The following is a 17,637-nucleotide window of genomic DNA, read 5'->3' as shown; positions in this document are numbered from 1 at the left end:
TGTACTACGCAGAGGTTTGCAAAAGGAAAAGCTTAGGAGCTGTATTTGGGTATCATTAGTGGATTGTAGATCTTTTTACTAATTTTGAATAATGTCCTGAGAATGTCAGAAGTACCTTTTTTTTTTTTTTTTTTTTTTTCCTTTTTCTTTCTCATTTGATAAGAACCAGCTTAAGTTTGAGGGGGGGTAAACCAGACTTGATCATTTCATAAATTCAGAGGAGTTGCTCCATGCTAGTGCTGAATTAAAGGCTTTTTTTCCTTACAGAAATATCCTTCAAGATCAAGTAACAGAAAAATGCGGTATGCTGAATAATTAATTTAAAAGATGAAAGCAATAGTTGTGAATCTGTAAGAAAAGTGAAATGTAAACTGGAAAAAAATACCATGGACAGTCATTCAATATTAAAATAGATATATTCATTTTTATTGTGTCCTTGAGATACAAAATTCACTTAAGATGTTAGATTACTAAAATAATGAAGTTTCAATTTTCTTGCTCAGAAATTCACCATATACCTTATTCAATCTTAGAGCCTTAATGATAGATATTAACTATTAAAGTAGAACCTAACTGTTGTTCAGCTATATACAAAATGTCAGTTTGCACAATTAAGAGCAATTCACAATCTTTTGAATGTCAGAAAGTTCAAAAATGATGAAATAAAAGATCATTTGTAATTCTACAAGAGAAATTCACAGGCCAGTAATTATCCATGGAAATAGCAGCGCCAAAAGTAGTGACACGCAACTGGCTTAAAAGCATAAACTAAAGAACAACTCCTACACGGTTTTATATTAGCACATTAGGACATATTGGCAGAGATGTGAAAGTCTGATTTGCAAACAGGTACACATAGACTAGCACAGTCTTTTAAGCAGCGTGACGGTCTCAGAAGTTTACAATAGCTTATAGCAGTACTGAGTGCCAGCATGAAAATGAAGAACATACAATCTGTAAATTAAAATAAGAATAATAATAAAAAATTCATTCACATTAGTTGATGATAAATTCACTTTTCTTCTTGGGTGCTATAAAAGGCCATACTGACTTAATAAACCCATTTTATATGGGGGAAAAAAAGGTGATTCTTTTTTAATAGCAGAAGACATTATCAGTGCAGCCACAGGCAGTGACGACTTACGGGCAGGGGCTGGCGCTGACCAGCCGAGGCGCGTCTCAAACCGGTCAGCGAGGGCCCCGTTTCACGAGAGGAACAGCAGAGCAACTCGAGGGGCCCCTGCGCCCTCCTCCTGGCTGACCCCCAGGCCTGCGGGCCCAGCGGCTTTGGCAAGCCGGCACCGCTGGCCTTGCCGGGCAGCCCCCCCCCCCCCCCATCGCTGAGGCGGAGAGGAGGGACAAGGAAGCACTGAGGTCTGGCTGCCTCCCGCCACCCACCCCTGCAGCACCACCGGCCCCTGAACGCCTGCGAGCAGCGCTGCCCCTTTCTGCTTGGACGGTTTTGCCACCTTCGTGCCCCGGTGACAGGTGCCGAGAGCCGGCACGCTGCGGCCGGCCTGGCTCCAAGGTGGCACCTTCCAGGGATGGCGCGCCCTCGCCCCGCCGCGCTCCGGCACCTTCCGGACCAGGAATACCGGCGCCGTGGGCCTCTCACCCCCTGCTCCGTGGAGACCGAGCCACTCCTGGTCAGACCAGCTGCCGACTGCCAGTAAGTCGCCTCCTCGGCTGCCCAGCACACGGACCAGAAGGGCTTAACACCTCCTCTCTCCCGCTCTAGCTCTCGCGACTTTACACAGGGGTGAGGCTTACCTCCTCTGCAGCTGGGGCACGCTAAGGTAGTGATCCACCGCTTAACAGCAAAACTGATCTACCAGGAGCACGGACTACCAGGGACGCAGAGCCAGGACAGGCCGAGCGGGCCCCGCTTCTTTACGTTTGATTATTTTTGGTCCCTGAGCAAAAAGAGCAACAAACTCTTCTCCCAGCAAAACACCGGCCTCTTGGCGTGGCGCGAAGAGTGCTCTCCAACCCCAACGGAAGGCCTCCAAGTGCCTTCACGGAGGGTTCCTGCAACTCCTGTGAAAGATTCTGACCCTTTTTTTTTTTTTTTTTTTTTTTTTTTTTTTAAATGGAAGCATGCCCTATGGGTTTAGTTTGCTGTTTTGGAGACGATCTAGCTCTTCTTTTAATTTCAAAATAGATACTCTACAAACTGATCAGCAATTAATCTGAAATTACTAATGGTTTGCGTGTACTTTTGGCACAGTCCTGTTACATCCTACCAAATTATGCAGCAGCCTGTGATATTCTAATTCAAAATCCTAAAAATAGAATGCAATTGTAAAGTCTTCTGTTTAAAACAAATACCTACTGTTATTTTCACAGTTGCTTCAGGTTTGTTTCGAAGTCGGATGCCAAAGAAAGATTTATCATAACTGTGGCATGAGACATTTTACAGCTTACATTTAAGCAATAATGGAATACAGTCAACAGTGTAATGATATCAACATTTCCTCTCTGAATAAACCAGGCTCTAATGTCCAAACTGGATTGTGAGCTATGGCTGAGTACAGAATAGCTCCTACAGAGTAACTACAGCAGTAACTTGAGTGCAAGAATCTCTCCATAAAAACAAATTTTATTCTGTGGCACAAAGCAATAATCAGCTTTTGCTGTTGATTAAATGTTGAAGAAAAGTTAAAGCATTTAATCAACTGCAAAGCCCATTTAATGTAAGTGTACTCCAACACTGTACACATTATTGATATTATATATGAAGAGAAAACGTTCATCCAATATATCTCACAAAACCACAATTTTCTCCTCAGAGGATTTGGAATGTGACTGTGCCAATCTCTGAGAGCCTCTCTACTGACGCTGATGCATGTTTAGGGTGTATGCTTTACATGAATAACTAAACAGGCTTCTACACAAATAACAATAAATAATTCTAACCCTTACTATGTATGTAGCAGTTTCCATCCATAAGCCATCAAGTACTCATCAGAGATGAGTAAACTTCCTGATTTTAAAAGATGGTGGCACATCCCAAAGAGAGATAATTTTGGAGAATACAAGGCAAGGCACATAGACATGGCTCCTCTCCCAATGCAATTATCATCTTGGCAAATTGAGACTGGACAGCCACAAAAATCCTGATCAGTCTCTGAAGTGATGGCTGGGTAGAGACACAGAGAGTCTAAAAATCCCAGATCCCGCACACTAGGAAATTCATTTTTGAAACAAGAATTGGTCACCCAGTGAAGCAGGTTGGGCAGCCCACGTACGGATAAATTCTGTGGCTGTCCAGTTTTCACTTGCTCAAGTTTTGTTTCCAGGGGAGAGCCTGCTTTCCAATTTGCAGATGGACAAGTCTGTTTCCAAACGCAGGTCACATTACTCTGCCTATGCATAACTTAGGCACAGTAAAACACTATTAAAAAGTAGTTTTAGATACCATGCTTGCCCTTGAAGCCGCCTTCTTCTTTTGCCTTTTTGGAGAACAAACACCAGAAATGGTCAAAATAAGCACATGGATGTGAGACAAACAGAAGGTAATTTCTGAGATGATAGAATAATTTCAAACAGGCTTATGTATTTTCTCCCTGAAGAATACACTTTTTTTTGTCTCAAAAGCCAAAGTAGGTAATTTAGGCTTGATCCAGAGCCTGCTAGAATCCACAGAACCTCCCTTCTGATTTTAAATGACTGCAGGAAAAAAAAGTCAAAGGTTGTAATTTCTTTGCACTGCACCAAAAAAAAAAAAAAAAAAAAAAAAAAAAAGCAAAGCATTCACCCTCAGTACGTAAAACTGAAGTCAGAAATGTGTTGCCAGTAAGACATTCTCGCAAATCATCCCCCACCACCCCACACAGCTTCCATCACATCTCCCAAACAAGGGCTAAGACACTCAAGACCACGAAGGGAACAGAGTAAAGCAAAAGTTAGAATAATAATCACTAAAAATTCTTTCACCCCCTAGAATGAAGTTCCACCTTTCCTGCTATTATGCTTCTATGAGCAGCTGCAGAGATGCCTGCGGATGGTGGGTGTATGGGGACCTCCCAATCTAACAAGGGGGAACCCCTGTGACAGGGCTGCTAAGACCATTTCCCATATAAATGGCCTGGATTCAGCTTGATGTCATCCTCCTAGTAAATCCTACTCAAGTCATAGCCAAGAGTAGGGGGGCCCGCCTCGTAGGGACGTTGGGCTATTCACTTGACCAAACTCTTGCCATCTCACCTCGTTACTCATAACTCAGGCAAGACAAACTGAGGTTGCATGTCCCTACATCTGATATCTACCTTCAGCCCGAGAGCTTTTCTCCTTAGAAATAAATAGAAAGGAGGTAAAAGCAGAGAGGAAAAAGCAAATGTTTCAAAAAATACAAAGCTGAGTGATGAAACAGAGCAAACGTGAAGATTAGTAGAAGGCATATAGGCAGCCGCTCACTTTCTTAAGGACCTTAGCTTGTAACGAAAGGCAATATCAACGTCTGGCAGGAGTATACCAAGGCCCATACGACTGTTATCAAGTCTGACAGCTTTGTTTTCCACTAGTTCTACATCAAAATGAGCCAATAGTAAGAAAAGAAACATCTTCATCTCATTCATTGCGAGGAACCTCCCTGGACACATGCTGATCCCAGAGCCAAAAGGCATTAGGAAATACTTCAGTTTTCTTCCTGCCTTGTAGAACGTGGTTTTCTTCTTGCCATTCTCTATGTATCGATCAAACTTATACTCCTGAAAACAGAGAGAGAGAGAGAGAGAGCGTGTTATCTAACAAGGCAGTTACGTGAGTTGCTTTGTTTGCACAACAGTAACGCTTCTGAAACCCAGAAAATAAGATAAAGAAGAAGACAAGGAGCTGACAGCTTCTCCTTTTTAGTTGCTTCCCTCAAGTTTCGTTAACTCACATTATCTTCCCTGCAAGAACACTTCTTAAATCCACTTACTTACCTTAGCCCTTTTACATCAAGCTCCTTCAACTTCCACGTCTCATCCATTGAGTGTCTGGCCTATATTGATTGTAATTACATTTTGACTGCTTTGTAGCAGGGACAATGAACCTTAGTGGAAGGACAATTTTCTTGTAAAGCATCATATGCGCTCAGTGTGGTACATACATCATGAATAAGGATAATCTGCCAAATTCTGCAAATGCCTATGAATAAATTAATGCATTGCACTGATTTTACTCTTGCAAGCTAGAGCAAAATCCATCCTTCTTTTGCACCCAGTGGTGCAGATTATTCAAAAACCAGACCCGATGCGTTGCAGTCAATTTTCCCTTCATTTGGAGATGGTTGCGGCTTAATTTGCCACATGTGACCTTCAAATGTTTTTGCTCCAGAAGCTCTGTGCAAAGCAGGACAACCGCCAGTGATTGACCATTATAAAGAGGGTGCTTTCAAGTAAGGCTTGAGGTTGCGCTTGTAACCTATGTTCCATAAATTGAACATCTTTCTGACTGTCTTCCAGTAGCAGGATCCCTGTTTAGAGATAATTCATGTTTTTGAATGAAGGAGATCTGGCATCCTCACTCAGTCAACGGCAAATTAACCACTTACAAAATCCTCCTGCATGCTTTGAATAAAAATGACAGACACTTCTTGCTTATGGTCACTCATTAGCATTTGTCCTGCTTTGCATACATCTGCTATAGCAGCAGCCATTTGGAGCTGGCTGGGAACAAGTCAGTCAGACAGAAACCAACCTCAACTGATTAAAAAAACCCCACGCCACAATGAAAAACACACTGATACTGATCTACCCATTAGATTAAAGGCTCTGAAAACCATGCACTGCAGGTCTTGCTGTCAAGAAAAAACAGTGGCAGGGGAGGTGGTCTATGAGAAAGGAAACAAGTACAGGGTGCACTGGAGGGGATGTAACTTTGGGTGTAGAAGAACAGGAGGTTGTTTCTCTAGATGGCAGAGGCCTGGATTTTCCACAAAGATAAGGTGATCATACGCGTGTTTCCGCTGACAAGTAATTCTTTTCAGTCTCTTTGAACACCCCAGCCAAAAGGAAGCATGCCATTTTTTTTTTTTTCGTGGGAAGTTATTGCTTCATTTGAAGAAGCACAGTAACAAATCAAAGCTCAGAACACCCCCCCTCTTCCTTAAAAAAGATTCACTTCCTGAAATGTAAATCCTGCTGGTCTAACAAAGCGCTGCTAAATATGAACTGCAAGGGCTTAAAAAACCAACCCAACCCAACCCAGAGCTCTTCACTGTGTTGGAACATTTCCACAAGGTGCACTCCTGGCATCTGGAGCAATTAAGAACTGTGGTATTGAACACACAGACATACTGGGTCAAACCTTATGCTTTCTTTGTCTTCTTAAGAGCCATCGGAGAGTTGTAATTGCTTTTAACAAAAAATAAATTGGTGTCCAAGGAACTGGGAAAGGAGAAAACAAGTGTGAGACAGGAATGGAGCCAATGACAGTGACATCAAACTCAGGCTTGTGCTGCTGAAGCCCCTCGAGTTGGATAGCATTTCCTTAAAAGCTAGTTTGCTGGCTAAATAAAGACTAGGTTTTGACACTATAGGAACTTTCAGCCATGCACAAGGTCTCCTTGGAAGAGACAGGGTGATTGATGGCAAGGAAAAGGTGAAGGTCCTGAGCAAGAACGGGCAATAAAGTTCTGTGTGGACGGCCTGCTAAGAATATTATGAAAATTGAGCAATCTCCTGCGATTGACACAAGTGTCTCTCTGTCACATCTCATATTTAGCTTTGTTTGGGAAGCCACCATGTAGGGTTTCCTGCAGGGTTTCCTGATATTTCCCTCTATGGGATTTGCAGAGTTCATTTACTGACCTCTGTAACTAGCTGAGTTAGGGTTTAGGGGTTCACTTATCCACTTTATAGAAAACGGATTCATTTATTTAGGTTTTGATGAGTGGAGAAAGAGGTCAACAATATATGCTCACACTTACACAATATGGTGCCAAAGCAGAAGATAGCTTGAACTTAAATTTATGTATCCAGGAGAAAAGCATTGCTACAAAATTATCTCGTCAAGCTGCCTGTTTTCCCAGGAAAGTTTTCCCTAAATACATGACAAGCTCAAGACTGCACCTTTCAAAAAATTCATTCTCCATCTCTATCTGATCCTCAGTAGTTATTGTTGAAAGCACACTGCATATTTTAAGAACCAAACAGAACAGTGATTTCCCCACTTTTCGAGAGGGCCCATGTGCTGAAATCAATGTACTGCAATGTGTGGATTGCTCATTCACTATCAGAAAGATAAAATATATGAACTAAAGCTGTACTGTGAAAGCTGAGCCGAGCTGATACTAAGCAGATATATTCAAGCAATGGAAATATGGTAATATATTCCGACAATTATTGGATAAGGGAGGGGATCAGTTTCCACACTGATGCTTTTGGTCTAGGACCTAAACAAACAGATGGACTTTTGACAAATCAATAATGTTCTCCAAAATAAAGTGTTAAGAATAAAATGAGAAAAAGCTTATTTGTTAGTTGTTACTTTTTAAGGATAGAAATATTAATCAACTATTTGCCAACATATGGATTATTTTTTAAAACCCTAATTTTCTCAGCGGGCTTTGTCTTCATTTTTGGGTGGGGACAGCCAGCAGAGCCCCCCTGGACATCATTTCCATTTTCATGGCTCCGGTGTTCATCCCGGTGACTACACCTTATTCCTGCTAACTCTGACAAGCTCCACATCTCCTCTCACTGAGGCTGGTGGAGCTCCTGCACAGCGACACGCTGTCCTGCGCCAACAAGGCACTTGAATCTCATCTTTCCTCTGCAACCTCATATCCTTAAATTCTTGAAAGGGAGAGCCCCAGGGAGCAATGCCTCTAACATGGGTTTTCTGTAAAGGTATAAAAAAATCCAGTTCCCTTCTTCTTTGGCTCAAATGCCAAGGATGGAAACCAGCATGGCTAGGAGACAGTCACCTGCTTAGGAAAATGGGGATGAGGAATGGATCAGGTGTGAGCTCTTGCCTCTCGGGCAGAGGAGGCATTTATCAGCCTCAGCGTGCACCCTTGCTCTTCCTCCGTGGCACCCTGGGCTGGGAACAGCAACCCAGGGGAGCAACCTAGCTGAGATGAGGACTATTCAATTTGCATGCAGGTGGTGAACTTCTGAAGTCGTATTAAGGCTGAGGCAGGGTGGATTAATTTCGAGTCTTTGATATTCATTAGCTCCAGCGTCAGGGAAAAATACAAGGAGATGACACAATTACCCTCCGAGCTTCACTGCAGAGCAACAGCTTTACAGTCTCAAGTTCACAACACTCCACTAATTGATCAAGAAGGGGTGAATCCCTACAAAGGGAGGTGAAAAAGCATAAGGCTCAAGTAAGACACTGCTATTATAGGGCTTCAGAGAGTCAATGATGCTTTGGGGGCACTTAGCTAAATGGCCCACATTATTTGCTATTTAAACCACCTTCTATTATTCAGCCTTCCTTGGGTATCAAATGATCCACTGCCAAACAAAACCCACATTTAGCCTAAAGTTTATGGTAGTCAATGTGCAATTGTCAATTCCTTTGAAAACAGTCCGCAGTCAGTCTCATCACCATATTTCTCTCTTCAGGCCATGAATCCTTTGACCTATAGAGCCCTAGAAAATACATCTGAAAGTAGGAAGATTTGTTCCACAAGAAGGAACAGCGGAGGGGAAAAAAAAAAAAAAAAACAACCCCATAGATCGCAGAAGGCTTGGCTGCTGCGATGTGCCTGGAGTAGCAAGAGGAGCACCAGCTGAATGTTTACCTTAGGATCTTCATAGACCTCAGGGTCCATGTGCAAAATCTGCGGGTAAAGGGCTATCCAGTCTCCTTTCCTCAAACCGACTTCTTGATTCCCTTCAAGCTTGAGAACAAAATCCTCCTGGCTGATGCGAATGTTCATGGAGGACGAGCACATCCGTAAACTCTCGTTTAAGGCACTCTCTGCGATTAAACAAAAGCGGAGGCGGGGAAGCATCAGAAATATGGGAGATGACTGGAAGTTATGCATGGCTACAGCTGCTGAATCTCGACAGGTTTAGTAGGGCAGGCTAAAGTTAAAAAAAAAAAAAAAAAAAAAAAGACAAAAAAACCCCACAAACCAAACCAAACACGAAGCAGAGACCAGGAGGAGGCAATAAACAACCCCGCGGGGCGGAGAGGGGAGCTGTGATGCTGAACCTCCCGATGTGATTCTCACTGATGGTGCTGAGAAATCCTGTCGGCTGTAGGCAGCACTGGGTTTTGGGTGGAAATTACATGAATGCTTTACGCATTTACATATATTTTGGAGGTTGCAAGCAAATACCAGTGAAAGCATCCATGGAGCTGTTTAGCTTGCCTTTCGAAAGCTGTTGGATGTAATGGCAGGACTATATGTTAGAAAAATAATTTCACTTTTTAATTCCGTAGTCCTTCTGAGGATTTTAAAATTTATTGTCTTTTCAGTGCGTTATACTGTCAAACGATAGTGCCTGTTATGGTCAGAGTGAATTAAAGCAATTCATTATTTGCCTGGTAATTTTAAGAGAGAAAGACACTTTTAATTGGCCAAGAGAAAGCAAAACATAGTCCTTTCAGGCTTAGGGAAAGAAAGATTTCTGTCTCCACCATCGCATCCTGGAAGGCTCCAGAAGCTGAATGTCCTTGCTTTCCCAGTGGCCTTCACCTTTTGCTCCTAGCACGACAGATTTTATGGCTAATTTCCGGCAATTTATCCTGGCAGTTTGAGGAGGAATTCCTTTGGGAATAATATGCATAATTTGCATAAATCATTCTGATAGCATGTATATCAGCATGTAGCTCCTGTCTAGGGCTGCATCTCTCGCTTTGTAATCAAAACTGACTATTTTTCCACCAGCGGTGTATGGGCGCTGTTATATGTGACTTGATTCCTTCTAATCATCAGTGTGAAAAATAGCCTAAAATAGGGTTTCATTTGCACATAATAATCCATTTGTGCCTGCATTTATGTTCTGTGATATCAAATAAGCCTTCGCTAAGTGTTCACCAAGGCACTGTAACTGCTGCACCCAAAAGGTTAGTTTATTAGATACAGTAGCTACCCAGTGTAGTTGCCTCTGAACAAAAATAATAACAAACGTTCTTTCACTAAAAATTAAATCTGGCGCAGCATGCATAGCAAATAAAGTGGCCCTGGATGCTTTCTTGCAGGAGGTTTTTCCTTAAGCATGCATTTGTCTAAAGAAATGAGGCTGCGGTCAGCTTTGTGTGGCCAGCGCCGTGATTCAATGTGACGTACAGTGAGCCTGTGCATATTCTTTTGGACTGCCTTCGTTACTATAATCAGGCAGAGTCAAATCGGCTTGTTGGTGACGAAGCCAGAAAAGAATCCTGGTTCCAGAAGATGGCCTCTACTGCGGATAGCCACAAGGCACCTGACACGATAGATTTCAACTGGCAGTGCTCTGGCAACAAAACTTTGCGCGGTACAAAGAAAGGGTCCAGCCTCCGCTCCCAGACCGTCTTCACCCTGCAGAAAATGAAGCTGGTAACTCCGCGCTGGTCCACCATTCGCAAAGGGTGGTGACATACGTAGCGACAGCAGAAATCAAATGAAGAAGAGGGAAGGAGGGGGAAAGAAGAAAAGAGAAATAATTATTAAAGCGCCCCTGCGAAGCAGCAGGTTTACATTTAACCGCCCGAGCGATGCGGTCACATCCTACCGGTGGACATCCTCCCAGAAAGCGCGGCTGTCCCTGCCCGCTGCCGGATCCCAAATGACAATTGGGCAGCATATCTTATGCAGAAGTTAATCACAATAATGGAGCACAAAGTGTGGCTTAGCGGTCAGATCGTAAATGACAAATCTGTTTTACCTTCCAGTACCAGTTATGTGCGGAAGGCGAGCTTGGCTCTCGCTCTGAGCGATCATGCCGATAATCATTAGATGACAAAAGTAATGAGTCACATTATGATCAACAAAGGAGAATGGAGCTTATATGGCTTTGCAGCCTCACATTAAAAAAATAGACAGTCAGCTTTCCCCAAATGCTGGAGTTATACATTGAGAGGCATGACAACTGCACAATAAAACTGCAGCCTTTACTTGCAGTTGTCATAGTTCAGCAGACACCAGCCATCGCCGCTGACAGACCAGCTGGGTAGCTTGGGAGGCCTTCCATTCTGCACCGTGAGGTACAGTAAATTATCCAGCACGGTAGAGCAACATCTGTTTCTGTGCTTGTGCCGAACAAACAAGGCAATTTAAAGCATACCAAGGGATAACCAAGCAGCAAATGAACATGACCCTCATTTTTTTCCCCCCTTCTTACACACATGAGATGCTAAACTTCACTGTGCGAGTGCTACATGAAGAAGCCAGGCTGTTGTTTGATAAGGTGTTGTCAGAGAGATTTTGCATATTTTCCACGGGGGGGGGGGGGGGAAGAGAGAGAGATCTATATCTCTCTCATAGTATTGTTATTCTTAGAATCCTCCCACTTCTCTCTTCGTTTCTCTTATACTAAAGCTAGCACTCAGCTTCCAATTCATTCTAGATTTTTTTTTTTTTTAAAAACTGTTTCAATATACTTATAAATATTCAGTCTTTAAACCCTAATTTGCTATACTTAGTTCACATGCCTTCAAGCATTTGTCTTCCAATTTCCACTGAATAAATGCGTACTAATGAGAAATAGAGCAAGCTGCTGAGGCAAAGCTGGGTGACTTGAGCCTGGCCTGCCACCAGCTTGTGATAGGCAGGCAAATTGAGTTAAAATGAAAAGTCTTGTCAGCTGAAATACAACATGGTAGCCAAACAGCAAGCTGTCAATCATCCAGCCAAAACAAGGGACTGCAGGTAATAAAAGGTCATTGCGAATCGTAAGTGCATTTGGCTTTCGTAGGCAAGTTAATTTTAATTAAACATGATCTCTATCTGTAAATGTTTTATAAAACTTATTGTGCATAATGGATTGTTAATTTTACACTAACACATAGCAGGTAATAGGGTACTATAATTATTAGATTGTATCATAGGAAAATAGCTATTGAGTATGCAAATATTTTGGGGGGGGTCATCTACCCACAGGCATCACGGTGTGCCAACACAAACGATAATCTGAAACAAGTACATTTGCATCTTGCTAAGAACTAAATGGTACTGCCCAGCCCATTCCAGGAAAATGTATTAATTTCTCTCAATCCAACCAATGATTTTGATGTTTAGCATTTGTGTTATGACTACGTACTCTGTATTAGCTGTTTTTGGGTTCCTACCCTTTCTCCTGTAAGAAACAATTTTTCAAGCTGTGCTCTTTTCGCAGGAAATATCTGGGATTCAGCAATGACCTGGGGCACGAATACTTCACCAGATAAATGAATGGACTAATATTAAGCAAATGAACTGACTAAACATGCCTAGCATTAAACATGCACCAAGTATATCTCTGCCTTACCCTTTGCATTTCTATTATAACCATAAAAACTGACAGACCATTCTCACGTGTCGTTTACCATATTAGAGCTCTGCTGTAAGCCATAACGACTACTAATGTATGTTACTCTGCACACACAAATATGCACGTTTGGGTTTTGGGGAAAAGTCTTACCTAGACAAGACAAAGTATGCTGCCCCAGAAATGTCATCAGAAAAAAATAATCGGGGCCAAAATTTGCTAGTTTTGCCGTGGGTTAAAAGCTTTTTTTTTTTTTAAATTCACATACCGGTGCTTTGAATTTCGAAGCAAATCAGGCCATGCTGTTCCATTGACCCACAGAATCTGACCATAATAACAATGTTGCTTCCTGAGAAAGGCTTTTTAGCAATTCTTTCTTGTTCTCCATAGCATGAGGAATCCAAAAAAAAGGCTCTTGCTATAGTAGGCCAAAATGAGGACGGAGAATCAGAGCGCTTAAAACAGGAGAATGAGATGACAAGGTGATGAACGTACACGAATACCACCTGGTCTGCCTTACTCGAGAGCAGGGACACAAATCCTGGTTTCCTACACTCGGGGTTGGCACGGAGGGGAGCGGGAAGAGAGAAAGCTCAGTCCTGGAGGCTGGGGTCAGCGAGCTGCAAGGGCAAAGGCAGTGCTGGCCCACAGCCTTCCTGTGACGTGGGGATTTTTGGCGTGGAAGCAATGCAAATTGGGACCTTTGCCCCTCCTACACATTTATTAACAAAACATCCCTTTCCCCTTCCCACTGAAGCATGACTTTAATTCTCTTATGGTACGGATTTTTTTTTCTATATTATTATTTTATGGGACAGTATCCAGCCCTTTATGACTTAAGTGCCAGAACAATTGAAGTCTAGCTTCTGTTCATATCACATTACATTTAACGTGATTATAAAATTTAACAAAAGTGTTACAAGAATACTACAAAGTAGGATGTGACACTTTCCTCTCAACACATAAATCAAATGTTACCAAGGTACTTCAAAATTTCAAGGAGCAGCAGAGGAATGACACAGTTAATGTTTTAAACTGTTCATACCATTTTGCACCAGATGGTTTTAGTGAAGTACATGCTTTTATTTTCCGTATTCCTACAATTTTGGGGTGCCATTTTTTTTTTCTTTTTTCCCTTGCCATCCCCATCTCAGTCTCCGAATACAAAATAAATTCTCTCTTGATCTTCCTGATGCTCTGTAACTTTCCTTTTCTCATATTTTTTGGTGAATGCCAGCTCTGATGTGAAGCAGTTTTACTTGTGTTCCTTAAAAGTACTTTAAATGCTTAGAATGTCATGTTTATTCTTCAGAAGTGGCCCTGTCATCCAACATCTCCCCTACTTCAAAAGCATTCTCCATCGGTTAGAGATAAATTTGCACCAAAACAGCCATGACTCCAGATGAAACCAACTTACTAGACTCACACTATATGACTAACATTAATGCTCTAACAAAAAGTAGCTGGATCAAACTCAATTTTATATCTATACTATGAGAAGAAAATCAAGTTCAAACACAGATCCGTGAGATATGCCACACGGATTGCTCCCGGAGAACAGATTACTTAGATCCAAACCAGGCACAGAAACTACACTGCTCCACCAGCCTACTCACATAGCTTCATTTACGAGTGGAACATCAGTTTAGGCCATGAGCTACCAAGACATATAGACATATGCTACCAAAACATAAAGACATGAGCTTGGTTTTAACAGGGGACTGTTTTGGATATTTAAAAAGAGAGGAGTATTGAACCTTTAAGCTTTTATTCAGCTGTTGTATACCCTACTAACACTACCTATGGAGACTCTCAGGTGTTAAAAGGTTAGGCTGCTACCTGCTACACCCTCTCTCCTCCCTTGGGCTAATTTTAGCATTTCTCTTGCCAGTGCCTGCGCACTAGCAAATGAAGTGAAACCATCAGTTGATGCTCTGAAGGCCTTTCTAGCTCCTGGATCAAAAAACTTGCAATGGCTACTGGCAAGGGTCTCCCTCTGAACCCCTGAGCCAGACTGGAAGATCTGTATCTCCCTTAAAGCTGCCTAGTTTGAATCAAAGTACTTTTTTCAATATTGAAAACACCATTTCTACTCTGCAATGCTCTACCTTCTTCTATTTCATTTGGAGGCATCGCTCAACTAAGGCCCGCTTTAGAAGTCTTTTTGTTTTGTTATAGGGAGAGAAAGAAAGAAAGTGCTTGTGAAAAAATTACATTTGCAGTTTAAATACATTATCTCTCTTTAATATCTGAAAAGGGTCTTTCTTGGCAGTACCATACAGAAGTATTTGAAATGCATTAACACTTCGGCAGATGCTCAGAATCAAACAACTTAATAGGCATCAACTTTTTTTCAAATAATTGCAAAGCTTCGATTTAGCCTTTTGCATACCTTGCATAGTTAATTACCTAGGCTTTAATGTTTACATGCAATGAGAGTATCTACAGCTATAAACTACATAATTTATAATTGATGTAAATGGGTGTTATTATGTCAATTAGGCAGCTGTGTCCTCCACCTTCTCAGTAAACAGAAATGAGTGATAAACCGAGTTTGCCGGGGGAGCCCCTCTTTTCTTCCTAACAGATAAAAATAAATTACCTAGGTAGACCAGGTTGTCCAATTGTTCTCTGGTGAGGTGGATGTTATACGTGGGCCCTCTCTTTTGACCTGTTGACTGCAGCAAATGGTCAATCTCGTCACGCACCGCTGCAAGAGCTTCTGGGTGCCGCAGAAGATAATACATGGCCCAGAATGTAGCTGGAATCGTGTTTCCCACAGAGGCCCACAGGAAGGCAAAATGATGTGCTGGGAGAAAATAAGTGAAAAGGAAGATTAATAGCGTTTATTACACTGATTAGATTTGCAGTGTGCTAATTAAAAGATGTTAGGACACAGACCCAGCCAAGGATCAGTGAATGCTAATGAGGACCAATAGGCTTCTGAAGTCTAATTTTCTGCTTAATGAGAATAGTTTGAAATGTAATGTCGGGGGGGGGGGGGAATAAGGGGAGGAAATGCAGCTCAGTTATAATCTTTCTCATTATCACCATTAAGTATCTTGTTTTACCACCTCAGCACAAAAAAAAAATCAATTATCATAGAGGGTTGTTTCAGAGTAAAACATTTTATCATTAGCCAATTAGAAAGAACATAAAAAAATTTCAAGGTCGCCATTTTGCCTTTTTATTTCAAAGGTCTATAGTAAATTATTTTATTTTAGACAAGCAATCATTCATAAGTTTCCTACCTGCTTTGTCATAATCTCCAAGCAGCTCATATTTCTCAAATATATCTTGTCTGGCTTGGACCACTTTTGACCCTCCCAGCCATTTTGTCATGTTCTGAAGTAAAAAATGATGTATAAGCTCCTTCCGAACCTTCTTGGTAGCTCCTAGCAACTCAATTGGTATGTTTGCAGCTAAATAGGGAAAGCTGGCATCAAACTTGATAAATTTGTCTCTGATTTCACTAATAACTTTGTGGCCATCTGCAGCAGGAACTCTTCCATATAGTGTTACAAAACTGGCTTCAAACATTACAGAGCAGCAGAATTTGTACATTTTTTCTGTTTCCCAATCTGTTGCTTGTGAGCATTTCCATTCAAATATATCCTGGAGATTTTTCATCATGTGGTCAGAAATGATATCCAAAGGCTTGCCTTGTAAATACTGGTAGATTCTATGCAGGTTTTCCTTGAGATCAGGGAATTTTCCTTTTGACAAGGCTGGGTAGTCAAAAGTTTTGGAAGCCATTTTATCAGCGAATTCGTGAAATTCAAGTTGCTTGCTATTTCGGATGACATAGACATATTGAAATGGGTCCATGATAAAGGTAATATATCTACCTGAATAGAAGAAAAGGAAAAAATAGAGATGTGCACTTTAATAATCTGGTGACACTTTCAGAAGTATTAAGTGAAAATAAGCCAATGCCTGGGAAAAAAAAGCACACAGAAAATCCTCAAAGCAAAGATCTGTGAAGAAATCTGCAAAGCAAAAAAAGAAGAAAAAAAAAAAAAAAAGGAAAATGTAACAAGTTTTATTTAGATTCTCTTTGTCAGGATGCAGATTCCACCTGCGTACACTTTTATGGCTTTTCTACAATCAGCGTGAAGCCATTTCCATGTAGAGTGATCTACTGGTTTTGCCAATGGTAGAGCGTGATCTCTGCAACTGTGGCCCTCTGAAATAAATCATTTACTACTCTGGTATAATTCATGGAAATAGTGTGGAGTCAGAGCAGCATTTGAAAAGTGGAGGTTTTAACCAGCAGAAAGGGAGAAATGCACACATTTCACCTGCATGGAGGAAAGTGAATGATGGGGGCTGGAGTGGAAAACATGCCACCGAGGCAGCTTTTCTTCAAGCAGGCAACACAGACTCAAAATCTGCTGGTTAGGGCTTTAACTGCAAATCCCCAACATTGAAACCCCTCGCACATCTGTTTTTTCCTGAAGTTCTGGTAACTTTTTTTGTTAAAAATGTGCTTAGTATCCGTAAAATGACTACCTTAAGATTTGATTTTGAGGCCATAGGTTACAATGGAGTAAGATACCGTTTTTAAGGTGGGTGCCATTTGGGGATATACACTGTCCCAGCGCTACCATGCACTGTCCCAGAGCGCACTGCCAACTCCTTACCCTTCCCAAGGTACTTAATGCAGTGACACAGCGATACCTTCAGCTGCCTGTACGGAGGAGCAGGACTGCATCAAGTCCGACGCTTTTTCAAGTTGTCCATGCCAGAAAAACCCTGCAATTTCTCCCTAAGCTTTAAGTCAACTACCAAAGAAGAGCATTTTGGTGAACTATCATGAATCAAAATGCTAACGCTCCCAAAGCTCAATTAAGTCTTAACTCTTTATAGACGATTCCCATGTTAAGTCTTAATTTAGAGTTCCTGATTCTTAACTTGAACGGAGAGGTGCATTAGGGAAAAAGGATACCCATTAAAGTGTACACATCCTCTGTGAAATATCTTAGCTATAAACTCAGCAAAACAGCAAAGCTTCCAGCCCTTACAGTCTAATTCTGTCTCACTAAAGGGACAAATCTCCTTTGATTTTAATGGGAACGCTACATGCTTAACTGAGGACCAAATTTGGCTCTGTGACAGATGTCCTGAGATAAAGTAGTCACTACCAGTAAAAATGTCAACAAGTCTCCATGGTTACCATATAGTGGTATTTGAATTATCATAGTACTTCTATATCCTGACTTGTGTATACACACAGCTCTCTGTG

At 41.6% G+C, this 17,637-nt stretch overlaps 1 protein-coding gene across 1 annotated transcript in view; it reads right to left on the bottom strand.

The window, feature by feature from the left end:
* Positions 1–404: 404 nt before the first annotated feature.
* Positions 405–17,637, bottom strand: part of LOC104366826 (cytochrome P450 7B1) — a 129,054-nt gene continuing 111,821 nt past the window's right edge. The window contains exons 3-6 of the mRNA XM_042786107.1: positions 15,644–16,240; positions 14,995–15,201; positions 8,738–8,916; positions 405–4,709 (exon numbers count right to left, since the gene is read on the bottom strand). Of these exons, the coding sequence (XP_042642041.1) occupies positions 4,413–4,709; positions 8,738–8,916; positions 14,995–15,201; positions 15,644–16,240 (1,280 nt within the window). The 3' untranslated portion in view covers positions 405–4,412. The remainder of the gene's footprint in view (positions 4,710–8,737; positions 8,917–14,994; positions 15,202–15,643; positions 16,241–17,637) is intronic.

This window comes from Tyto alba, unplaced genomic scaffold, assembly GCF_018691265.1.
Source record: "Tyto alba isolate M040663 unplaced genomic scaffold, T.alba_DEE_v4.0 Super-Scaffold_9, whole genome shotgun sequence".
Taxonomy (NCBI): Eukaryota; Metazoa; Chordata; class Aves; order Strigiformes; family Tytonidae; genus Tyto; species Tyto alba.
The sequence above is the reverse complement of the archived record's forward strand: the minus strand, read 5'-3'. Positions and strand labels throughout refer to the sequence as shown.